Source organism: Panthera leo, chromosome C1, assembly GCF_018350215.1.
Source record: "Panthera leo isolate Ple1 chromosome C1, P.leo_Ple1_pat1.1, whole genome shotgun sequence".
Classification (NCBI taxonomy): Eukaryota; Metazoa; Chordata; class Mammalia; order Carnivora; family Felidae; genus Panthera; species Panthera leo.
The window spans coordinates 166,704,106-166,731,887 of NC_056686.1; the positions used below are offsets into that span (position 1 = coordinate 166,704,106).

The following is a 27,782-nucleotide window of genomic DNA, read 5'->3' on the forward strand; positions in this document are numbered from 1 at the left end:
AAAAATAGATTTCTCTGCAGACTTAACACACTAAACAGACACTTAATAAGCATACTGCTTTGTGAACACATCATAACTCTCAGTCCTTTCTTCTTTAGAACAGCTTCTCATCATGAAGGAATTGGAGTTCGAAGAGCCTAAGCAATAGGACTGCATATACTCGGAGGCTAACTTCGAGCTTGCCTCTATCTAGTTGGCTTGCAAATACTTTATACTTCCAATGCCACAACTGACCTTCCTGGGCAGATGATCTAGTAATTTAACTTTCCAGCTGAGTGTCAGCACTTTATTTACATTTAAGTCATAAAATCTGCTACATTTAAAATGTCACATCTAATTAAAACATGCTTTAGGAAGAAATGTTACTAATTTTCTCCTTCTTTCATTCAGTATACTGTCTCTAAAAATCAATTACTGGAGGTTGTCCAGTGTGTGACAGGTCATAACTTTTAATTATTAATGTCAAGCTTAACAAGGTATCAACTCCAGTATGCAATCCACTTCATTTACTTTCTTAGTTATCTTGTAAACATCACTTGCTTCCTCCTATATATTTTTCACATCAAAGATTCTACAAAGTACATTTAGTTCATAGTCATATATGTGTGTGTGTGTGTGTGTGTGTATATATATATATATATATATATATATATATATATGAAACACATCATAGCACTGCTAATTACCTACTTTCAGTAATGACAGCAAAATTGCATAATATCACTGACTTGTTCTGAATGTTTAAAACGCAAAGGAAGTCACCTACTGTTAAGATGTCCTCGGCAAACAGCTAGCACAGAAAGAAAAGAATGCTATCACACCGTGCATTTAAGGAGTTACTTCCCAATGAAATTAAAGAATCATATATTTTGCTCCTCAGTGTCGCCCTTCAAATCTGTCAGCACGACATGATAAACACAACTGATAACTCCACAGGATTCAACACAGCATAAGAATCTGTTACTGACACACCAGATACCAGATCCAAGTTTTTAGAATAAAAATGCTCACCTCTGCTAGGAAGTCCACTCCACATCCTGGCTGGGCTTTCACCAGCTTTGAGAGCAACCAAGTTGGATAAACAAAACTTCCAGTATGTGACCAGTGTGATGCACAATGCTACCGAGACTTGGCTCCAGCCCTGATTATCTGTGTGACAGTACCACGCTATATCAGCGCAGCTCCAAACCTTCCCAGATGCTGGCTTATTGCACTGCTCATTGAAAATCCTTTACACGCTGGCAACATTTTAGGGAAGGACAAGCACACTGTGAGTCATTTGTAAAGAAAGCAGAGCAATTTCAATTCTATATCTCCACGCGTGCTGCAACCAGAAGCACTGTCAACCTACAAGTCTGAGGTGGATTTATGCCGAGAAACAGGCAACCTAAGCCTTCATTATCAATGCATGAAATCAGCCACTGTGCTCAAATTCAAGCAAACCACAAAAAGGATATGATTATGAAAGGCTCCACAGATTTAGCACCAAACCTTGTGGAATGAAGAATCATCTACTGAAATCGTATAAATGTTAAAAATAGCTCTGGCTTTTCAACAATGAGCAGGATGCAGAGAAGAAATCAGTAGTATATATTATAAGGACTTATAGTAAAAGCTGCAAAAAATCAATAAAGCTGTAGGTTCCTGGGACTTTTCTAGAGACAAATAAAATCAATAGAGGGTATCAAAACAATAACAAAAATATTTCCATATATTTCACATAGATGTCCACTAAAGAGCAAGTTAAATATACTTCAACCCCTAATTGCTTGTTTCTAAATTAAAACAATAATGATAGCAAAAGTGGGCAGGAATATGCTAATACCAGGGCAAAATACTATCCAATTTACTGTAAGACAAATTCTTAAACAATAAAGATTTCAATGTACTCTGTGTAACAAGAAAATAAAGTAAAAGAGTATTTTTAACCCCATATTTTTTGTCTGCTTATTACTTTTTAAAAACTCTATAGCTCATTAAAATCCCCACCCCAGGGACGCCTGGGTGGCTCAGTCAGTTAAGCGTCCGACTTCAGCTCAGATCATGATCTCCTGATTCATGAGTTCAAGTCCCGCACTGGGCTCTGTGCTGACAGCTCAGAGCCTGGAGCCTGCTTCAGATTCTGTGCCTCCCTCTCTGTCCCTCCCCTGCTCGTGCTCTGTCTCTCTCTGTCTCTCAAGAATAAACTTTTAAAAAATTCTTTAAATAAATAAAATCCACCCCATCCACCCCCAAATTTACACCTTTACCTTTTACCATCTTTTCTCTTTCAATACTAAAATAGAAGATGCAAGAGCCAGCTGACATACTCTTAAAAAGGTACAAGGTAGAATACCCCAAAAAGTAGCAATAGTGATTTGAGATCACAAAATATAGAGCTTTGAGACGTGCAAAGCGCAAAGCAAAAAGGACATAAAACATTTACCAAAAATTACAATGATAACTGGAAGAAATTCCTCGTAAGTAGAATTGACAAAGAACACATTCAAGGTTCTATTCGGATTTTTAAAGATGGGTTTTAGGGGCGCCTGGGTGGCGCAGTCGGTTGAGCGTCCGACTTCAGCCAGGTCACGATCTCGCGGTCCGTGAGTTCGAGCCCCGCGTCAGGCTCTGGGCTGATGGCTCGGAGCCTGGAGCCTGTTTCTGATTCTGTGTCTCCCTCTCTCTCTGCCCCTCCCCCGTTCATGCTCTGTCTCTCTCTGTCCCAAAAATAAATAAAAAAAAAAAAAAAAAAAAAGATGGGTTTTAGGCTCTCACTGAGACTCTAATGACAGAACAAATCAGGGTCCAATAAAGGCAATGCTGACCTGAGGACCTTCTGTGAAGGACTGTGGTCAATTCTAGAAATACTGCTAGCTCTTAGGTACCACATTTAGTACTGTCTACTAGATCCAAAATGTCTGTGTAAAAATAAGCACTATTCCTAATGCACATTTACATATCACAGCATTTTGGAGCAACTTTAAACATGGCACCCCCATAGGTGTCCTCCTTATATTTCTACATATATATTTTACTGTTTACAGGCCACTGGTCAGAACTCCTTCCTTGGAGACAGTTATAGACATACACAGAGTAGACATACACACGAGTATGTTTGTGTGTATATACAAGTACATTTTTGTGTGTATATGTATACAAGCACATTTTTATGTATACATATATATACAAGCATGTTTGTGTGCATGTGTTTACACACACCCCTACATCACAGGAAAATGCACTCCTCCTTTTGCAGTTACTTTTGCAGTTACTCCTGAATTCCATTCATTTGTGCCTCATGATTCACTGATTCAGCAATTGCTCAGGGTTTTTTCTCTGTGTGTGTGTGTATGTGTGTGTGTGTGTGCACATGCACTTTTCTAGTCTTAGAAAATTGTTCATGAGATTGTGTGCCTAAAGTTCTTTTTATTATTATCATGCATGCAGCTCCCTAATAATAAGGTAAATTTTCATAAAAAAATGAGGCCATAATATTTGATTATCGTCCTCAATCCCTAATCTAAAACCTTAGTGCCAGATGCATTTCAGAATTCAAGTGCTTTCAGATTTTAGAAAGATAATACTCTGCATAGAGCATGAATTATATAATGCTTCCAGTGGGGTCTGGGGCGACACTCTATAGTCAGACACAACATTTCTACAGCAAAACATGTGCATATTCATACTAGATGGGATAAATAAAGTCTATAATTAACCTCATATCAGTTCAGGTCAGGTTTTGCCATCAGTATTAATTATAAAATCTTCTGATTTTCAGGGCTTCTTGGATTGCAAGAATTGCAGGTTAAGAGACTGTGGACCTGTAAAATGTTTACCTAAACTATTATAGGGTTATGGACCAGAAAATGGTACCTAAACAAGTGTTCTCTTGCTTGAGCAAGAGATTTGGTGATTAGCATTGCCTTGATAGGACAGGCAAAAAATACAAGAGAAGGTGCTATTAAGACTGAGACACAAAGTAGAGCAGAGATGGGGCTGTAATGCAAGATGACAAAAGTAGGGCATGGGAGCAGAAAGTAAGAAGCAGCCATTCAGAACCACTGCGTCAAGAAAAAAAAAAAAAACATAATTATATCAAATGTTCATTGATTAACTACTTTATACCCAGTAATCTGAAAGGCACTTGCCAAAAATATTTGTTTTAGCAATGTACTTTATAATTTTCAAAAGAAAATTTTAAAAAGAAGAATATGTTTTCAGAATGAGGCATGAAACATCTCACTCTCTTGTCAGTGTACCCTGAAACAAAACACCCATAATGTTCAACATCACATATGAAAATGTCACAAACAAAAAATAAACTTCATGAAGTAGAGGTCTCTATTTTATTGTTATATGCTATATACTATTTGGTGTAAGAGTTCTTCAAAATCACTTATAGAAAAAAATGTAGTAATATTCTTTACTTTCAATATTCAAACTGTTTGACTTTAAAACCCATTTTTAAAAAGAATATTCCTCTCCCCCAAAACATGAATATTATGTTGTATTTACTTGGAGTTGTCCTATCAGTATATTTCTCAAATAAATCATTTTTTAAATTATGTACATTAAAGAACTTTAAGATAGCATTGACCCTGGACTTGAGACTTTGGGCCTGTAGAATATTCATCATCTTCTAAGAGATGGTGGTCAAACAGTACGAAGTTACACTTATATAGGATGAATAAGTCTAGAGAGCTGAGGTATAGTATGCTGACTAGAATTACCAATACTATATTGAGTACTGGAATTTTGCTAAGAGAGTAGATTTCAGTTGTTCTCAACACACACACACACACACACACACACACACACACACACACACACAAAGTGATTATATTTGGAGATGGATATATTAATGAGCTTGACTACAGCAATCATTTCACTATGTAGATGTGTATCAAATCATGTGGTACACCTTAAATATATACAATTTTTATTTTTAAAAAAGACTATACATATACCACCTAAAAAGAAGAGCATTTCTTGGGTGGCTTTTGGGGCCCAGACTTGCAGTGGAAAGGAGTCCCAGAGGTGTTTATGAGAATACTGGTCTTCCTATTTACTGTACAAAGTACAACAGAATGTGTGGCTCTAATCTTAGTATCTAGAATATGACCATATTCAAAGTCATTTTCCATGTGAAGAAGGAAACCATTTATTCATTTTGACAGTACAACATAATGTAGTGAATTCTTTCTTTAGTAACCAAAATAGTACCCTGGGGGTTTGCTGGAGTTATTGCAGCTTCTAAAAGTAAGTAACTATCCAGAGTGGGTAACTCCCCAGGATCAAAATCAGTATCTCCTTACACCTTTAACATCATGTCCACATAAGAACAAATAAACATCTGGTGTCTACAGGTCAAGAGTCTCTGGATTGCAAGACAGGCTCACTAGAGGGCAAACTCTTGAAATGAAGTGGGTCAACATGATATGAATGCCACTGCACTCAGGCCATAAAACAAAACAAAACAAAACAAAACCCCACAATAACCAGCCCACCAGCTCCTCCAAACTCATCAGGTAAACAGGAGAAGAGCAAACTTGTTCACAGTGGGCTGAAGAACCAGCTCCAGAAAAAACATAAGTGCAAAGATGAACACCAACCCCATGGTCAGTTATCACATTCCACAGGCATGTCTAATTTCGAACAATGTCCAAGAGCCTCCTTGGCTATGATGTTGTCAAGGGCATGAAAGCAGAACATCCATGTGAAGAAATCTGGTCAGGATGACAACACATTCAACTCACCATGTGAAACTGAACTTACTAATTTTAAATTCCTGCTAAGCCAGCTATCAAAAGGCTTTCTCCACAGATTAGTTCAAAATAGGTAACACACACACACACACACACACACACACACACACACACACACACAACCAGGTAACAGATTTTAAGTTGGCCTTTGATAATTCTCATCACTCAGCCACCCAAACACTTGCCATCATTGTCTAAGATTCAATTCCACACTGAAAAGTGTTGGTATTTGGTTTTTAAAATCTAAATGCCAAGACTTGATATAAAATAACTCTTAAAAGTTCATAGTCCAAAGAATTCTTAAAGCAAAAGATCATCTGTCCTCACTAAAAGGGCCAGCCACTCCTTTTAATTCTTTATTTAAAAAAGTCCCTTTCAAACTCTTATATATGTCAATTCCATAGAGTTCTATATTTATATGATGGGCCCCTTGTTTATAGTTTTTAACCACGTGCACAGAATATAGAATTGTTCTATAATGACTTTTTGAGGTCTACCTTAAAATGTTCTAGAATTCTGACACCATCCAAAATGGCTGGGGTTCTGTCTCAAAGTATTTGGGAGACTGGAGTTATAACTTGAGACATCATCCTATTTCTGAATTGCTCTACTCTCATTATAAGGACCCTCAATAAGCCCAAATCTCAGAGAATTTACCTGGAGAGTACCCATGTGTGGCACTAACTCTATTCCTGTTTTGAAGAATAGACTTAAGCTAGGATTTTGTAAAATACTTGAAAACTTATAATGATCAATTCTGGCCAAGACAAAGAGTCAAAAAAGTATATCAATATTCCTTCTACTGTATCATCACTGGGTCTAAATTATTCTAAGTAAGAGAAAATTCCTGGGCCCTATCAATAGGAATATATGCTAAAGACAGCAAACGTCCTCTTCTTAAGAATCCAATTTGGTATACGTCAACCAAGATCCTTTCCCTTCTAAGTCTGGTTTTCCTATGGAAAATTATAGGAAGTCATATGGACTCTATCTACTGACTGGGTTGTATAATAATTGTTCCATGAAAAGATTTTTATGGACTTACAATTAAGAGGTCTAGGAAAATAAGTGCATTATAAATAATTTAACCCATCTGCTTCCTTAGTGAAATGCGTTTCTTACCTAGTGCACTTACTCACAGGAACTCACTGATACTCCCTCAATGATATGTTATACTTTCATCATAGTACCTATATTTTGCAAAAGATTTCTCAGTTAAATGATAAATGCCAAACTGACTTATCAAAAATGAAAAAGCAAGCATCTTAAACCATGTTTCTACTGCAAAAGTAGGACATTATCATATTGATGAATTCCAACTCTATCTCTGCATCTACCACATAAACCTAGGTTTGCATCATCAAACATTAATGTTCATATCTAATATCTCTTAAAATGAACTACAACTTTTTTTTCCAGACAGGGAACAATATATGATATTTAAGCATTAATTTTTATTACTGAAAAGTGAAGAAAAATCTCCTCTGAACGTGACCTTTTCTCTCTCCCTCCCACCCTCTGTCAGGTGTCTGGAGCGTGCGTGTTCACACATGTGCAGGCACACAGACCCCTGAGATATCTCCCCTACAGATTTTGCCTAATGCATAGAAGATGCTCAAAAAGTCTGTCAAACGAGCATGCTCCTGCCCACACATGCATGTTCGCATAAATGCTCACCCCTTTGTATTTCTTTGCTTTCCATATTCATTAATGAGTTCCAGCAAAATATTGTGGGGTTAGGAATGAGGAAAATATCTTACTTTCGATATACTTGTGGCACCATCTTGTGGTGATTCTACAGTGTTACTATTTCAAGTTTACTTTCTAAAGTTCAAAATTGTCTGAGAAAAACACTTTTTGAGGATAAATTTTCATTTTAAATATATAGGAGAGGCAGTGTAAGAAATTTGGCCTAGGAATTTAAAAATCCACCCACATATTTTAATAGTTATAATACCTATCACAATGTCTTGACCCTAGAAGCTGATTCTTATATGTAAAATAGGAATGCAAATAAGAGATTAGAAGGGAGGGGGAAAAACAGCTGAGGATCACCGAGGATCCTGGAGGCACCAAAGAGAGAAGCAGAGAATATGGCAGCAAAGAAGAGGATACGTTATACAACACTCCAACCCACAACCCATTTTCTGATCTTGCTCTCCATTTCCACTTCCAAATAATTACTTCTACTTCCTGCTGCAAAATCACCTGGTTATATCATTCTTACCTTTCCTCTACCTGCTCCCAAAGTGTCCTCAAGTTAAAATATACTCAAACTTGGGGCACCTTGATGGCTCAGTTGGTTGGGCATCCAACTTCTACTCAGGTCATGATCTCACGGCTTGTGGGTTCGAGCCCTGCATTGGGCTCTGTGCTGACAGCTCAGAGTCTGGAGCCTACTTTAGATTCTGTGTCTCCCTCTCTCTGCCCCTCCCCTACTCATGCTCTGCCTCTCCCTGTCTCAAAAATAAATAAACATTAAAAACTGTTTTTAAAAAATCTACTCAAACTCAGTACAGAATTTCTAAAGCCAAATCAAAGATGCCACTTCTCACTTTAAGAGGCAGGATCTATTTTTCCACCACTTGAGTCTGGACTGGTCTTGTGACTAGCTCTGACCAAAAGAACAAGGTGATTGCACCTTCTACTCTTGCTGTTTTTGCAGTACTGTTCTGTGACTCAGAGTAACAAAGCCCAGTCTAAGTAACTGGAAAAGGAGAGTCTCCTGGCAAGAAAGCTCTAGTATACAGCCAGCACCACACGTGTGTGTGAGGTGATCATAGACCATCCAACCCAGTTGACTGCAGCTGCATGAGTGACCTCTGGTGAGTCCAGGGCAAGGACCACCAGTTCTAATCTTTGACCCCAGAGAATCATGATTAAAATAAAGCATTGTTTAAAAAAAATATCTAAAGACTTCTATTATGCCACATTCTCTTGTGTCTCCTTCTGATTTTCTCACTCAGTTTCAGCCACATCTCAGCTTTTTGGATATGCCAAACTGTTTCTCGGTTTAAGATTTTCAACATTCCCTTTACTGCCTTTGAATCAATGTTTCTCTACTCTCTTTGCTTGACTAACTCTCGTTTAGTCTTAAAAACTTAACCTTCAATGAGATTAGAAATTTGTTTGGGGGGCGCCTGGGTGGCTCAGTTGGTTAGGTGTCTGACTTTGGCTCAGGTCATGATCTTGTGGTCCATGAGTTCGAGCCCCGCGTTGGGCTCTGTGCTGACAGCTCAGAGCCTGGAGCCTGTTTTAGATTCTGTGTCTCCCTCTCTCTCTGACCTTCCCCCTTCATGTTCTGTCTCTCTCTGTCTCAAAAATAAATAAACATTAAAAAAATTAAAAAAAAAAAAGAAATTTGTTTGGAATTAATTGAAGGTGAGAAAGAAAATGGGCAGTTCAGTTAGTAGCAACCAGGAAAACCAAACATTAGATAACAAGAAAGTAATCATGAATTCTTTTCATTTTTACTTCATGAAGGATTTGTTGCAAAAAGTTATGAGAGGTAATACAGAGTGCTAAAAAGATCTTAGACTTTGAATCCTTGTGTGGCCTTTGGAAAGGCCTCCATATCTTTCTAAGTTTCTTATCTATAACATGAGGAAAGTCTTCGTGTTGGGTTGTGAAAACTAACATTATTTTAGTCTTTCCATGATAATTCCTATCTCCAGTGCACCTCAAATCATATACAAATGTGTCTCTCCTAAGATAGTTTGGCACAACCTTCATAATCTGGGCCTGACCTTTCATAGTTTTAAATATTATTTGTGCCAAATAAGTGCCAACTGCAGGATCAGAGGTCACACCCTAAGAAAGAATCCCTTCCCATTCTGAGGAAATACGGGTTCAAAAAACCTCAGAATACAATCAATTCTCCCCACCATAATCCTTGGGAGCAATTTGATTCTCCATGACAGGAATAAATGTTCCTTGAAAACACAAGGAGAATAAAATGTGAAGTTAACATTTACTACTCTGTCTGGTGATTTACATACATCTGATTGGATAGGGTGGGTATCAGAATATCACGTATCCCTAACTGATATGTGGGGAAAGCTACTGGGCAGCAATGCTGGTACATTCAGAGAGAGAACTTACAGCTTCTCTTTTCTGATTCAACTTCACATCAGGTACACTGAGCAGTAACCTATAAGCACAAACTAGGCAAGTTCTGCCCAACATAACATATTCATAGATGGAAGGCAATAACATCGTGGTAAGGAATCAGGCCACAGAATTAGGCCAGCTTGTTCCAAATCCTGGCCTTGCTTCTTCTGGTTACTATCTAACCTCTTCCTTCCTTATTTGCATTATATGTAATAATAATACGTTCCTCACAAATCTGTTTTGAGAATTTAAATAAGGTAATCTCCTTAGCACAATATGTGGCACAAGGTAAAGCCTCATTCACCCACTTAACCACAGCCTTTGGGTCTACCTTCACTGTGTTTATGATACTGTAGAACATACAGAGTTGCTTATAAGGCTCCCGGTTAGAGGTAAGGTTTGGTTGAAAGGGTTGTGGGGACGAGTCACTCTATTTTCAAGACACTGTCTATTTCCATGGGTCAGTGGGTGTCCCAGGAGAAGACAAGGAACATAAGGCCATCCTTCTCTTTCCTAATTTCCAATTATATTTTTATCTAAGTTTAGAAGCTCCTTGTCTGGGTATAAATCCTCCTCAATGGGTTAGATGGTATTCTCAAAGTGTGATTTCATACCAGGAGCTTCTGCTGAGAATTTGTTAGAAATGCAAGTTCTCAGGTTCTACTCAGGCCTACTGAATCAGAGACTTTAGGGATGGAGCCCAGCAATCTGCATTCTAACACACCTTTCAGGTGATTCTGATGCATGCTAAAATTTGAGAACCACTGAATTAGATAATCAGTTATTCATACAACCATTGCTTTCAATTTTTAAAGTTCAAATCCCCCTCAGAGAATTAGAATGGTAAATGGCATAGGAATGGTGGGGAAATATCACAGCTATAGGCACTGATGATAAAGAATAGATCCCAGCCTTTGACAGCAGAGGGCAAGGTGAGCATCACTAGCCATCTACATAGAGGAGAAATGTGGTCAGTTTTATCTGGACTTAGGAAATTGTACATGGATTGTGGAAAATAATCTCTGCACAGTCATGTGGTATCCTAGGGAAACAAAACAACACCAAGCTGAGGTAACTGGACTACATGTGGGGGGGGGGGGGGGCGCTCCTGGTTGTTGTAAACCAGAGTGGTATAGAAGAACTAAGCAGAACCCTGAATTCCAGCAGTTGCCCCTGAATTTTTTATGAGTTTGGGCAGCTGTGTTTTTCCTATGCTCCCATGGGACAAAGAAGACTCGACTGTTCTACCTACTTTCCACAGGCCTGAGGGAATCTTCCCTCCTTTTCATCTAATCACACTTCATTCCAATAATAAACTATTTCTAGCTTGTTCCTATGTGCATTTACATTGCCATCATTTCTATTTGGAATGTTGTTTTTCCTTGAATAACCTGAAACTCATCTTTGAATATTCACCACAAATACCACCTCTTCTGGGAAGCTGTCCCTGACCTCTGGAAAGTTAACCATTCCTTTCTTTGTGCCAATGCATCTTAAATAGATCTATAATCATTCTTAGCATATCATATTGTCATTCATTTATTTAGATACCTATCTGGACACTTATGAAAAGGACATTGTGTTTTATTAATCTCTGTGGACAACCTGAAAATATTTAAAAAGCAAAACCCCCAAATTTGTGTTCATTATCATCTCTAATAATGCTACTAGAAGACTGGGTAATTTAGTAGTCACCTTTATTATGAGTTTTTAACTGAAATTTTATCGAGATGATTAAAGATTCACATGCAGTTGTATGAAATAATATAAGGGGTTCCCTTGAACTCATTCCACCTTCCACCGATGGTAACATTTTATAAACCTACAGAAAAGTATCACAGTCTTGACAAGGATACCATCTACCAATCTTACTCAGATTTCCCCAGTTTTACTTGTATTCCTTTGTGAGTATGTTTATCACCTGTGTAGGTTCACATCCCCACCACCACAGGATCCCTCATAATCCCTCTTTCATAATCACACCCACTTACCTCCTGAAATCTGTCCCCATCCCTAACCCCACTAATATGTTCTCCATTCCTAAAACTTGGTCATTTCAAAAATGTTTCACAATGGAATCATACAGTATGTAACTTTATGGGATTGACTTTTTTCACACTGCATAATTCCCTAGAGTTTCTTCCAAGTTGTTGTGTACATCAGTAGTTCATTCCTTTTTATTATAGAGTAGTATTCCAAGTATGGGTGTACTACAGTTTAACATTTCACCCTCAAAAGATATCCACACCAATCCTGGAAACCTGCGAACATTACCTTATCTGAAAAAAAAGGAGCTTTGCAGATGTAAGTTAAGGATTTTGAAATGAGAAAATCTTGAATTCTTCAGTGGTTCCTAAATCCAACTGTAAGTGTCCTTATGAGAGAGAAGTAGATGGAGATTGTAAATAGACCAAAGAGGAGAGGACACAGATACACAGAGGAGAAAATGATGTGAAAACAGAGGCAGAGATTGGAGCGGTGTAGCCTCAAGCCCAGGATTGCCCAGGCAGTCACTAGAGGGTGGAGGATATAGGCAATTGATTCTCTGTAGTGCCCCTGAAGGTTAATGCAGCGCTGCCAAATTCAGACTTTTAGACCCCAGAATTTTGAAAGAATATATTCTATTGTCTTAGACCAAATTTGTGGTCATTTGTTACAGAAGCCTCAGGAAACTAATAGAATTGTTTATAGTTTATGACTATTACAAATAATGCTACTCTAAACATTCATATACAGGTTGTTGTGGGAATATATTTCAGTTCCCTGGAATAAATTCCCAGGAGTACAATTGCTGGGTTGAATGGTAAATACATGTTTCGTTTTATAAGAAACTTCCCAACTATTTTCTAGAGTGGCTATATCATTTTACATTCCCATTAGCAATGTGTGAGTGATCCATTTTCTCCTCATCCTTGCCAACATTGGTGTTGTCACTATTTCTTGCTTTAGCCATTCTCATAGATACATATTAAAATCTTATTGTGATATCACATTGCATTTCCCCAATGACTAATGAGGTTGAACATCTTTTCATCTGTATATGCTCTTCAGTGAAATTTCTGTTCTGATCTTTTGCCTATTTCATAATTGATTTTTTTTTACTGTTGAATTTTGAGAACTTTTTATATATTCTAGATACTAGTCCTATGTTGAATATATGGCTTACAAATATTCTTTACCATCTGTAGCTTATATTTTCATCCTCTTCACATGGTAGTTAACAAAGCACAAGTTTTTAATTTTGTATGAAGTCCAGTTGATCCATATTTCTCTTACGGATTATGTTCTTGGTGCTAAGTCATAACTTTTTGCCTAGCCTTAGGTCCCAGATATTTTCTTCTATTTTTTCCTTTAGAATTTTTATATTTTTATGTTTTATATGCAAATCTGTGATACACTGTGGTTTAATTTTTGTATATGGCATAAATTTAGGTGAAATTTCTTTCTTTTTTTTTTTTTTTCATCTATGGATATCCAATTGCTCTAGCAACATTTGTTGAAAAAGCTATCTTTTCCTCCATTCTAATGCTCTTGCACCTCTGTCAAAAATCAATTGAGCATAAGTGTATAGATCCATTTCTGGGTTCTGTTGCTCTTTCTGTTGATCTATACCTATACCTCTTTTAAAATAACACTGCCTTGATTACTTTAGCCATATAGTAAGCCTTGATATTGGGTATAGATTTTTCCTGCTCTATTATTCTTTGTCAAGATTTAGCTATTCTAGAACCTGACTTCTTCCATATAATTTTAGAATAAGCTTGTCTATGTTTACAAAAAACCTTGCTGGGGGTTTCGATAGGAATTGCATAAAATGTATGGGTTAATTTAGGGAGCTGATATCTTAACTATGCTGAGTTTTCCAATCCATGAATATGGTATGTTTCTCCATTTACTTAGGTCTTCACATCTTTTCTCAACATTTTGTAATTTTCAGCATATAGATCCTTTATATCTTTAAAGTGTAAATCTAAGTATTTTGTCTTACTAGATGTGATTATGATATTGTGTTTAAATTTCAGTTTCCATATGTTTATTTTTAGTATATAAAGATGAAATTGATTTTTGCATGTTGATTCTCTATTCTGAAATCCTGCTAAACTCACTTAATAGTTTTAGGAATTCTTTCATAGACTCTTTAGGATTGATATATATAGACCATAATGTCATCTGAAGTGAGACAGTCTTATGTCTTCCTTTCCAATATGTACACCTTTTATTTATTTATGCTTGCCTTATTATGGTGATTAGAATTTCCAGTACTGTGTTGAATGAGATGAGAATGGACACCCTTATCTTGCTCTTTTTTAATTTTGTCAGTTTCAAAAATTTAATTCCAGTATAATTAACATACAGTGCTATATTAATTTCAGGTGTAAAATATACTAATTCAACAATTCTATACATTGCTCAGTGCTCATCATGGTAAGTGTGCTCTTTAATCCCCAACACCTATTTCACCTATCCCTTTACCCACCTCCCCTCTGTAACCATCAGTTTGTTCATCTGTTTCTTGGTTTGTCTCTTTTTTTCTTCATTTTGTTTCTTAAATTCCACATTTGCGTGAAATCATTGTACTTGTAATTCTCTGACTCATTTTACTTAGCATTATACTCTCTAACTCCATCCATGCTATTACAAATGGCAAGATTTCATTCTTTTTTGGCTGAATAATATTCCATGGTACCACATCTTCTTTAGTCATTCATCTATCAATGGACACTGGGGCTGTTTCCATAATTTGGCTATTATAAATAATGTTGCAATAAACATGGGGGTGCATATATCCTTTCAAATTAGTGTTTTTGTATTGTTTGGGTAAATACCTAATAGAATGATTACTGGATCATAAGGTAGTTATACTTTTAACTTTTTGAAGAATCTCCATACTGTTTTCCACAGTGGCTGCATCAGTTTGCCTTCCTCGCAATAGTTAAAAGGGATCCTTTTTCTCGATATCCATGCAAACACTTGTAGTTTCTTGTATTTTTTATTTTAGCCATTCTGACAGGTGTGTAGTGATATCTCGTTGTAGTTTTGATTTGCATTTCCATGATAATGAGTGATGTTGAGCATCTTTCCATGTGTCTGTTGGCCATCTGTAGGTTTTTTTCTGGAGAAATTTCTGTTCATGTCTTCTGCCCAGTTTTTAATTGGGTTGTTTTTTTGGGTGTTGAGTTGTATAAGTTCTTTATATGTTTTGGATTCTAACCCTTTATCAGATATGTCATTTGCAAACATCTTCTCCCATTCAGTAGGTTGTCTTTCAGTTTTGTTGATCGTTTTCTCCACTGTGCAGAAGCTTTTTATTTTGATGAAATCCCAATAATTTATTTTTGCTTTTATTTCCCTTGCCTTAGGAGACATATCTAGAAAAATGTTGCTATGGATGATGTCAGAGACATTACTGCCTATAATCTCTTCTAGTATTTTTATGGTTTCAGGTCTCCCATTTACATCTTTAATTGATGTTGAGTTTATTTTTGTGTGTGATGTAAGAAAGTGGTCCAGTTTCATTCTTTTGCATGTTGTTCAATTTTCCCAACACCATTTGTTAAAGATACTCATTTTCTTTTTCCCATTGTATATCCTTGCTTCTTCTGTTGGAGACTAATTCAACATATAATCATGGGTTTGTTTCTGAGCTTTCTATCTTGTTCCATTGATCCATGTGTCTATTTTTGTGCCAGTACCATGCTGTTTTGATTACTACAGCTTTGTAATGTAATTTGAAATCTGGAACTGTGATGCCTCCAGTTTAGTTTTTCTTCCTCAAAATTGTTTTGGTTATTCAGGGTATTTTGTGGTTCCATACAGATTTTACTATTATTTGTTCTAGTTGTGTGAAAAATGCTCTTTGTATTTTGATAGGGATTGCATTAAATATATACATTGCTTTGGGCAATATGGACATTTCAATATTTGTTCTTCCTATTCATGAGCATGGAATATCTTTCCATTTGTTTCTGTCATCTTGAATTTCTTTCATCAGTATTATACAGTTTTCAGACTATAAGACTTTTACCTTCTTGGTTAAGTTTATTTATAGGTATTTTATTATTTTTGTGTAATAGTAAATGGGAGTGTTTCTTAATCTTTCTATTGTTTCATTATTAGTGCATAGAAGTGCAAGGGATTTCTGTACATTGATTTTTGTATTCTGTGACCTTCTTGAATTCATTTACCAGTTCTATCAGCTCTAGTAGTGTTTATACATTTAAATATATAAACTGAGTAAAGTCTTTAGGGTTTCCTCATCTTATGTGCAAATAGTGAAAGTTTTACTTCTTCCTTACCTATTTGAATGCCTTTTATTCCTTTCTTTTGTTTGCTGTGGCTAAGATTTCCAGTACTATGTTGAATAAAAGTAGTAAGAGTGCAAATCCTTGTCTTGTTCCTGATCTTAGGAAGAAAGCTCTCAGTTTTTCCCAATTGAGTATGATATCAGCTGAGGGTTTTTCATATATGGACTTTATTGTGTTGAGGTATGTTCTCTCTAACCCTATTTTATTGAAGGTTTTTATTATGAATGGATGTTGTACATTGTCAAATGCTTTTTCTGCATTTACTGAAATGATCATAATTTTTTAATATTTTCTCTTTTTGATGTGATGTATCATATTGATTACATTTGCAAATATTGAACCAGTCTTGCAACCCAGGAATAAATCCCACTTGGTCATGGTGAATGATTTTTTTAAATATATATTGTTGGATTCATTTTGCTAACATTTTGTTGAGGATTTTTGCATCTATGCTCATCAGAGATATTGGCCGTAGCTCTCTTTTTTTTGTAGTGTGTTTATCTGGTTTTGGTATCAGGATAATGCATGTCTCATAGGACGAATTTGAAAGTTTTCCTTCCTCTTCAATGTTTTGTAATAGTTGGAGAAGATTAAATATTAACTGTTCTTTAAATGTTTGGTAGAATTCACCTGTGAAGCCAGCTGGTCCTGGACCTTTGCTTGTTGGGAGCTTTTTGATTACTGATTCAATTTCACTGCCAGTAATTTGCCTGTTCAAATATTTTATTTCTTCCGGATTTGATTTTGGAAGGTTGTAAGTTTCTAGGGATTTATCCAGTTCTTCTAGGTTGTTCACCCTTATCTTGCTCTTGATCTTAGTTAGGGTAAAGCATTCAGTCTTTCACAATTAAGTATGATGCTAGCTATTGGCTTTTTGTAGTGCTCTTTATTAAACTGAGGTAATTTCTCTCTATTCCTAACTTGTTGAGAGTTTTTATCTTAAATGAGTGTTGAGTTTTCTCAAATTCTTTTACTTCGTCAATTGATATGATCATATGATTTTTCTTCTTTAGCTGTCGATATGATGTTTTATACTACTGATTCTCAAATTGTTGAACCAGTCTTACAAATCTGGACAAAATCTAACTTGGTCATGGTGTAAAATTCTTTTTATACATTACTGGGTTTGGTTTGTTTATATTTTATTGAGAATTTGAGTCTAAGTTCATGAGAGATTAGTCTGTAGCTTTTTTTTTTTTAATATATTGTCTTTGTCTGATTTTGGTATCAGGGTAATAATAACCTCATAAAGTTAGTTGGAGAGTCTTTCCTCCTCTTCTATTTCCTGGAAGAAATTATAAAATTGGTGTTCTTTAAACCTTTTTTTTTGTAGTTTTATTTATTTTGAAAGAGAGAGCATGAGCAGAAAGGGGGGGTGGAGAGAGAATTCCAAGCAGGTTCCACACTGTCAGCAGTGCCTAATGTGGGGCTCAAATTCATGAACCATGAGATCATGTCCTGACCCAAAATCAGGCTTAACTGACTGAGCCATCCAGGTGCCCCCAAATTGGTGCTCTTTAAATGCATGGCACAATTCTCTAGTAAAATCCTGTGGATCTAGAAAGTTCTTTTGGGGGAGCTTTATAACGCATTCTTCTAAGTTACCAAATTTCTGAATGTAGTTTGTAGTATTTTCTTATTACTTTTTTAATTGATGCAAGTTCTATCGTAATATCACCTATATCGTTTGTGTCTTCTTTCTTTTTCATCTTTGTCAGTATTGCTAAGAGCTTATAAATTTCATTGATTTTTTTTTTCCCCAAAGAAACAGCTTTTTGTTTCATTGATTTTTCTCTATTGTTTTTCTGTTTTCAACTTCAGATATCTCTGCGCTATTATTTTCTTCCTTCTGCTTGTTTTAGGTTTACTTTTTCTCTTCTAGCTTCTTAATGCAGAGACTTATTTATTGGAGACCTTTTCTCATTTCAAATATAAGCATTTAATGCTATAAATTTTCTTCTCAGCACTGTTTTAGTTACTTCCCACATAATTTGATATGTCATTTTTCCATTTTCATCTACTCTATGTATTTTTTATTTCCTTTGAGTTTTATTCTTTGATTCATGGATTAAGAGATATGCTATTTTCCTGTTGGTTTTCTATTATCAATTTCTAGTTTAATTTCATTATGGTCAGAGACATACTGTAATCATACTGTGTATGACTATAATTCCTTTAAATGTGTTAAGGTTTGTCTTATGGCCTAGAATATGGTATCACAGTGAATGTTCCATGGGCACTTGAAAAAAATACATGTTCTACTGTTGAGGGGTGGAGTTCTAAATAAATTAGTTAAATCCTGATGCCTTATGATATTGTTCAGATTTTCTATATCCTTGATGATTTTTTGGGCTAGTAATTCTATTATAGAGAGAGAATTGCTGTAGTCTTCAGCCATAACTGGTACATGAACATTTAGAATCATCATGTCTTCCTGGTGGACTGAACCTTTTATCATAATGCAATGTCTCTCTTTGTCTCTAATAACATTCCTTGTTCTGAAGTCTATCTTACCATAAATTAATAGATACTCACACCTTTTTAATTTTTATTACTGTTTGCATGACATATTCTTTTCCATATTTTTACTTTCCACCTACCTATATCATTGTACAGTGAGTTTCTTGTTGGCAGCATATAACTGGGTAATTTTTTTCAATCTTCTCTGAAAATCTCTATCTTTTGCTTATTATATTTGGACCATTGACATGTAAGGTAATTGTTAATACGTTACTCAGTGTCCCATTTATTATTTGTTTCCTCTGGTTCTCATTTCTATATTTATCTTTTATTGTTCTGGGAGTTACTTGGAAGTTTTTGTAGTACTCCATCTTGATTTACTTATATTCTTTTTGATTGTGTATCTTTGTAAAGCTTTCAGAATAGTTGTTGTAGATATTACAATATACATACTTATCACAATCTCTTGGCATTACCATTTAAATACTTCAAATGAAATATAGATATCTTACTTACATTTGGGTCCCTTACATTTCCCTACTTTTAAGTATCATTGTCTTGAGTATCAGATGAGTTATAATTTTTGTTTTAATCATCAAATATGATTTATACAACTTAGGAAAATGACAGTGTGAGGATTAATTTTATGTGTCAAACCCTGACTGGGCTATGTGGTGTCCAGATATTATATCAAATTGATAATATATCAAATATATCAAATATATTTTGATATATCAAATTTATCAAATTTGATATATCAAATATATCAAATATATCAAATTGATAATATATCAAATGTTATTTTGGGTGCTTCTGTGAATTTTGGATTGGTCTCACATTTAAATATATAAACTGAGTAAAGCAGATTGTTCTCCCTAATGTGGGCAGGCCTCATCCAGTCAGTTGCAGGCCTGAATAGAACAAAAGGCTGATCCTCCCTGAGTAAGAAGGAATTCTTCCTGCCTGACTGCCTTTGACCTGGGACATAATTTTTTCCTGTCCTCAGATTTAAACATTGTCTCTTCCTGGGTCTAATCCAGGCTGCAGGAAAAACTGCATCCCCGCTCTTCTCAGATGCCCCTCTGTAGTTCCCAGGTTCACTCAGGAGCCTGTGTGCTCACTAAGCCCATAGGAAATCAGAAGAATGCTTCAGTTCTATTTGCCCCTTGCTAGGGGCCAGAAATACCATTGTCTTACTGTCTCTCTGGACCCTCTGAGGCACAGACTACTTTGTCTGGATCCAAGACTAATCTGTGGTTTCTGTTATTTCCACCCACTCCTTGGGACTAGATGGGGAAAGGAGTAAGGATCCTTCCCATGCAGACTAAGTTATCTAAGCTCTCTTCACATTACCTGTTTCTCCCTTATGTAGCCAGAGTGTTCTTAAAATATTTGACCAACGACAGTGTTGGGAAAGGGATCTTGCTACTACTCATAATGATTTCCTCGCTCAGGAAAAAAAACTACATCGGTACATTCACACACACACACACACACACACACACACACACACACACACACACACAAATGGTTTTAGCTGCACTCTAAGAGTCTTCCTATTCTTCCAGAAGCTGAGATTTAATGGTTTGAATTCTAAGTTTAGTGAAAGAACTGCCCGTGGTTAGGGGTTAGTCACTTCTTACCCAGAGAAATGGCTTAAGTCTCAACCACCATACTGTGGACCCCATGCTCACCCCTGCCAACCCCTACACTATAATGAGACTGACTGACAGGAGGCAAAGTTACCTCTGAAACAGACAGATCTTGGGAAGGCTACCTCTACTATAACATCCCTTCTCCTTTGTGGGGAAGATGAGCTACCACTTTCCTCCGTGTACCAGTCTGTTAGGGCTGCTGTAACAAAAGCACCACAAACTGAGTGGCCTAACAATAGAGATACATCATCTCACAGTTCAGGCAGTCCAGGTTTAAGGTGTGGCAGGGTTGATTCTTTCCAGAAACTCTGAGAGAAGGACTGATTTCAGATCTCTCTCCTTGATTTGTAGATGGCTGTCTTCTCCCTGTGTCTCTTTACATCATTTCTTTTTGTATGTCTGTAAGTCCAAATTTCCCCGTTTTACAAGGATATCAGTCATATTGAATTAGGGTCAACCTAACCCTAAAAACTTCATTTTAATTTACTTTGCAAAGTCCCAATCTTACAAATTCTGAAGTGCTGATGATTAGGATTCCAACATATCTTTTTTTTTTTTTCCAGAGGGACAAAATTTAGCCCACAACACTCCCCAAAGCCAAGCAATGGGTGAAAAGAGAGAGTGACTCTTTGTTCCTTGATTATGTGTCTTCTTTGTCAGTGGACTTCCAAGTCTCCCCTGTGCTACCTGAGCAGGCAAGAAAAATGTGGAGTCCCCCACACCCCACTCCACTTCTACCTGCCTGTGCCCCAGGAGCTCCAGGTTTTGAAGAGGAATGTTAGTTGTCAGATGTATTTTGCACATTCCCTCAAGCCCTAAGAGTTGATAAGTACCTAGATAAGAAGAGAGGACACAATCTCACCAGGACTGCCACAATGTGGGAGAAAAAAGCACACACAGTTGAGGAATGGAGTGTTTTGCTACAATGTGGGGGTAAGCCAGGAGATGCAACTAAATTTCAGGGATTCCCAATGCCTAGTGGATACTCTGGGGGAGTTCTTCATCCAGAGGGGCCATTAGGAGCACTTGTGACCCACAGACACAAATAGAATAGTAATCCCCTACCAAGAACAGCAGTGCAACCTTGCCAAGGCTGTTAGGTAAGGCCACCTCCACCCATCCATCCCTACCTAGGGAGAAGGGCAAGCCAAAGCATGGGAGGCTGGAGGCTAACTGAATCCCATGCTCCATTCTAAACTCCAGGATCTATCTAGCCAAATCTTAATCCAACTCTGACATGGATTTTTTTTTTATATAAATAGCGCTGAATCATTCAAGTCAGAATACTTCTGAATATTCAAAAGTGAGAAGTTATGGGCTGAGAAAGTGTTAAGGGAACTGCTATCCAGCAGGAAACAGATGTTTGATAGATCAAAACTAAAGAAAGTGACTGGAAAAAATAAAAGCATGACAGGCTTGTTCCTCAGTGAGTTGAGACTCTAAATAGTAGATAAGTGTACAGGCACACACACAGCACTAAGGCACAGTCCACTTTAGTGCCTGCTGTTTCACTTGGCCTGAGATCGTGGACAGATTCTCCTGTCATTAGGTATTCTTCAAAAATATAATTTCTTAAAAAAAAATATATATATAATTTCTTAATGTTTATTTATTTTGAGAGTGAGGGTGAGAGCAGGGGAGGGGCAGAGAGAGAGGGAGAGAGAAAATCCCAAGAAGGCTCCACATTCTTAATGTGGAGCCCGACACAGGGCTCAAACTCACGAACTGTTAGATCATGACCTGAACTGAAATCGAATCAGATGCTTAACTGACCAAGCCACCCAGGTGCCTCCCAAATATAATTTTTAATGCCTATAGTTTCTATCATTCATCTTATAAATGTACTATAATGTATGTAACCTTTCTTCTATTGGACATTCAGGATACACCTAATATTTTGGAATTATAAATCGTGCCATGAGAATCTTTGTACACACATCTATGTTTAATTTCAGTTTCAAAGACAGAAAGATATTGTTATACCTACTATTTTTTTCAAATGGGAGGATTAATGTTAACCACTTCCAGACATTAACTGACTTGTCTTCATCATATGCTAAACCCATCTTCTGACAATAGATAATCGACTATATGATCAGTATATGAAAATTGCCCTTTATATCTAATGTAAAACTTCAAAAGCTGACTCATTTTCTTACCCATCTTCCCATATACTAATATTGTCTTATATTAGATGATGAACTATATTTTACTAATAGAATACATCCATAATATCCTGGGTATGTCTTAGCTAAATTTATTCATGTCAGCTAATTTCATTAGCATGGAGAAACTCATGAGTTGGAGCTTTACATGCCTAATTTCAAAACCCATCAAAGTGAGATAGTATGCCACATGATAGCAACCATTTGTGACCACAAATAGATCAAACACATAGGTCTGACATTAACCTGAGTGTTACTGCACGGCAGAAAATGGCAGCAAAGTAGTGACAAAGAATAACAGCTTCACTACTAATTAATTAAATATGGTTGGAACTCTCCATCTTCCATTTCCACGCCAAATTATTTCCTCTCCATTCCTAGTCTGAAAATTGGGGATAATCGTAGTAACTACTTCAAGGTTGATGAAAAGATTAAAGGAGAAAGTTCCTATAAAGGACCAAAACATGTCCCATAAAATATGATCAGTTAATGTTAGCTACTAATATCACTAATTAGAAGTCACAGGTTACCTCAATCTAGGCATAGATGTATGGGTTCTAACAGACAGGATTCAAATCTTTACTCAGGGCCATTTGCTCTTTGACTCAGATATAAGACAATAAATCGGTTTTTAACCTGACACCAACTCTATTTCAATATGCGAATACAGATATATTAATGCATCTGCTAATACTTATATTATCATCATAATAAATAAAGACAAAATGGAAAAGTAATTTTCCACTATCATCATGAATGTGTGTGTCATATCCTCAAAGTTCCTTTAAGTTCTCTCACCGCACACTAAGTATTGACTGGGGAAAATAATTTAATGAAATTCAAGAGGTATAAAGAAGTAGTTAGGTTCAGCTTTAAATATAAAAATTATGTCTTTATAGCACACACACAACATTCAGTGGAGCTGAATACGGATCACGGCATAACTTCACAAAGTAAGAAACCATGTAAGAGCACCAAGTGAAATCCCACCCAACGGCTGCTCTGCATCATCAACACTGCAGGGTGAACGAACAGTTTGCCGGAATGGAATGTGGAGCTCTTCCACTTACGAGGAAGCTTATCTTGACCTCCCTCATAAACCTGGGTAGGAGGCCCCGTTTTTGTGCAGATCTTCACCACGGATAAGAGTAAATTTCACATTTTCTTTAGTTGTGTCCAAGTGAAGATACCCAATGACCAGCAGTGTGGAAGAGGAAGGGCTGCCTAAGATAAAGGATTTGAAAGAACGTTTCTCAGATTCAGGGCAGATGCGGGAAATGTGAAAATTCCTAAGCTTCTGCCTCTACCCAGCCTACAGGACAGGGTGAGAGGTAAGAGGTGAGGCAAGAAGGTGCTTGCAGTAGGCCAGAGCTCAGAGGTAAGCCTTGTTGGTTTTGGCAATGCCTGTTCCTATTGTTAGAACACCACTGGCATGTTGCTGCCAGCTCCCTAAAAGAATATAACATGTCTCACACTCAAGATTAATGCTCCTTTTCTGCACCACGGGATGTTATAAATAAAGCTGTAGCTTTTTATGTACTATCAAGTAGTACGCTACCCCACAGAAAGCAGATGAAGGAAACCCAAGAAAGCCTAATTTTGCAGAGAAGGGGAACAAAAAACTGACATCACTGATCTATTTTAAACACATTTCAAAATACATCAGGAAATGTTCACACACTATGGGAATAAGGATCAAGTCTACAATCCAATACACAAAGTGTGAGTGTGTGTGTAATGTTTGTATCTAAAATATATGAATTTCATACACACACACACACACTGAGAAGTAACAAACAGCTCTTGGAATTACCTGCGGGGAAAAGAATACAGGTTATTGTGGTGGTAGTTTCATGGTGAAAGAGGTCTTGTTCTAAATCCTTCACTTTCTAGGACAGCGGCATCTCTCCCAATAGCACATGGAACCCCTGGGCCTTTCCACCTACCTGCGCTGGTGTTGGTGCTGGGGCTGGCCAGCAGCTGCCCAGAGCCCTGGGCTGGTGGTGGGGGCTGCCCATCACTCAGCTGCTTGACTCGTTTGCGGTGGGATTTACCGTTGTAATGGACCTGGGCCTGGGCTGCGGAGTTCAGCTGGATGTTGCACACCTCACAGAAGGAGAACAGAATTTTCTTTTTCTCTTTACTCAACTGGTCCTCAGGCCTGTCATTCTTTAACCCCTTTTCTTCAAAGCCCCGTAGAAAAGTTGCCATATTCATAATACCATCTTCAGGGTAGTTGTTAGGGCTTAATGAGTACTTCATACCTGAAATTTAAAAAAGTACAAGTGCTTGCAAAATATATGCTGATTTTCTAGTATGATTACAATTAATTTTCATGACATGGCTTCAGCTAAAAGTCTCCCAGCTGCTCAACGGATGCTCTTTGAAAAAGTCATCACAGCTAACTGATTGAACAAATATGGTCTTTGGACATTTTTTTCTCTGTCTGTAGTGCTTCCTACTTTATTCCTGACCCACCTTCCTTCCATCTCTCAATTCCTTTGCCCTTTTAACTCCTGCCCACCCCTTAATCTTAGCTGGAAGAATACCATCTCCAGGCAACCCATCAGACCCTGGTTTTCAGCTCATACAGTGACCGCCCTTCAGAGCATATATCATCCTATGCATTTCATACATAGTTGTGCAATTTGATCTATGAGGGAAGTAACTTCATTTCTGATGTCCCCTAGGCCTAGAACTGTACTGTTTAAATAACAGGCACTTAAATACCTTTTGAAGGAAAGAATAAATGTTATGAACCCGGAACTGTGAAAAAGGGTATGTATAGACACAAAAGTATATATAATACATGCGCACCTGCCAACAGTCACATACCCTAACCAGGGGAGGAGCTGAATAACAAAGATTAAAACATAGTATGTCTGCAACTTACATTAGGTTGTGTTCCAAAAGCCCCTTTATAAGTCAGCCAATGGGAATTTGAACATGCTTTCTTACAGTTGTAGTGAAACAAATTGTATTTAGGTTTCCAGATTAGCCCATAAATATCAATTTAATTTTTGATGAGGTTGAAATGCAGAACATCTGAAATAAAAAATAAAAGAAATACAATAAATGGCAAGCTAATAATTGAAAATTAGAAAAAGAGTAGAGTAGACTAAGATATAATTTTAAAGTGCTGATTTTTTTTCTTCGTGTAGTTAGATAAGGGCATACTGATAGAGTATAACTTAAATGAAGATTTTAAAGGAGACTTTTCAGTACCTCAAGGTCCTTGGGTGATAAAGATGGCCTTGGCTTTTTATTTTGCTCAGTCCCACTTTAACATACGTTATTTTTTCATTTTATTTAAGACCACTATTACAAGCATTTTCATACTTAATTAGAAAACCTCGGATTTTTCCCAGTTCCTTTTTCCTAAGGAAAGTCACTTTACTAGTTGAACAGAACACCTCACTTCTGACACTTCTGGTAACCAAATATATGGAAGTTTTTCCCCAAGCTCAGCAATTCTCTGTGACACCAGCTGGGTGTCCTTCAATGTAACTCAATTTTGACACTATATACCCAGAGAGAGCATCAGATCACACATGTTAAGGGCTCAGTCCCACAAGACTGCCCCTAACCCCCCCTCCCCCCACACACACTTCAGATTGGCTGAGGTGAAGAGTACTGTGCTATGAGGAATGAAGAATTCAAATAAAGAAAGGATTGTGGTTTATGAGGGACTTCTGTCTATGGTGGAATGACATTGGCTCTAAGCTATTCTGTTGATCCATGGTGACTTAGAGCTGTATAAAAAGGAACAACGAGCTACAGACTATTCTGTATTTGGAGTATTTACCCATTAAATGTTTAAAATTCAGAAAATGAATTATAGCACAGACTATGACCATAAAGATAGAGGCTGATTCTATGTATACAGTGTGCCAAAAAGAACACCTTATTTATGCCCATACACCCTATTGCAAAGTGTCATTATGTATTATACCATAGGCTAAGTCTTAACCTTCAATGAGTTCTCAGAAAATTGCTAATTTCAATATGTAAAACCTGTGTGTCCCATAAGTATTTTATCCAGATGCCACCATTTTAAGGAACCCCATTTCACAAAATTTATTATAAAATTTATTCAAATTATACATAAATGAGGTTTAAGCAATTTCCATAGGTGAGTTGCAGAAAATAATTGTTATAATTAAAATAGGATTTAACTGCAAATACATCAATATTTTTGCTTTTATCCCCTAAATCCAAAGCATTATGGTTTCACAAAACCATTTTTCTTATAAAACTTTAGAAAATATCAGTGCCACATAAAAGTTATGTTCAAATATACTACTTTGTGTTCTCTCAAAATATTAAAATTTATAAGAATTAGCTGAACTAATTGATAAAGAGATAAATAATTTTAAAATGAGCTCATCATTAATATATTATGCCCTATCTGGAAAACTAATCCATTGTAAAACATAAGTATAATCAAACATCATTTCTAACCTTGCAAGGATAGGTCAGATACCAACCCACTGAATCACTGAAATCTAAGTGCTATATTTCAATTCTAGCAACCAAAATCCTTGACTCAGCTGAGGACCGATGACACTTTTATCTGAAAATTTAATTCAACTTGGAGGTGGCTGGCTTTGCCTATTTTGCTAATTAACATATGATGTTTCACAGAAAAAGGACATACATCAAAATGTTCCATTTTAGGTTTGAAATCTAAAAAGTGATTTCTTTGTATTATCTTATAAAAGATAAATCCTGCTTAGCTGTGATTTTCTGATTGCCATTTGTCTTAGAAATACATTATGCTTTAGAGTTATTTAAATATACATATTCTAACTAAAAAGAAACTTTTAAAATGAAATGAATAGCTACATTAGAATTCTCCTGTAAAACCCTTCAGAATCCCAGCATCCTTCATAATCTTTATCCCTATTTTACTTCCTCCCAGAGTTACTCTCACTTACAGATAATCCCATAAGCCTCCAACACCACATTCATGGGCCACTCTAGGGAGAAGAGGGTACATTCTGTCCACCAAGTCCCAATTTATTAGTCCTGGCTCTGGCTTCACAATTTCCTCCTCTCAAGGGGAAAATATGTTTAGCTCCTCTTAAGAGCCACTTTCAACCAGAATATCTTTCATTCCAGAGGTCTTGAGAAAAAGACCTAGAGATGATAGAGAGGCAAGATAGCAGAGTCTCAATGTACACTTTTGGCCTGTGATGATATAATTTCTAGGCTTATAATATGTGTGTCACTGATATTTACAATGTCAATTTTCTGGCTAGGGGGAAGGTAAAAGTGAGTTTAAGTGGAAGAAGAATGAAAAATCTCATTTTCTGTTTTAAAGGTTTTTGTTTGTTTGTT

General features: G+C 36.6%; 1 protein-coding gene across 7 annotated transcripts in view; it reads right to left on the reverse strand.

Moving 5' to 3' along the window:
- Positions 1-27,782, reverse strand: part of ZNF385B (zinc finger protein 385B) — a 448,508-nt gene that overhangs the window by 289,710 nt on the left and 131,016 nt on the right. For 6 of the 7 annotated variants that reach the window (XM_042949282.1, XM_042949283.1, XM_042949279.1 and 3 more), the window contains exons 2-3: positions 25,336-25,487; positions 24,389-24,706 (exon numbers count right to left, since the gene is read on the reverse strand). In XM_042949282.1, coding sequence (XP_042805216.1) covers positions 24,389-24,704 — 316 coding nt within the window. In that variant the 5' untranslated portion in view covers positions 24,705-24,706; positions 25,336-25,487. Of the gene's footprint in view, positions 1-24,388; positions 24,707-25,335; positions 25,488-27,782 lie in introns of those variants that run through there. The other variant, XM_042949287.1, reaches the window with a different exon arrangement.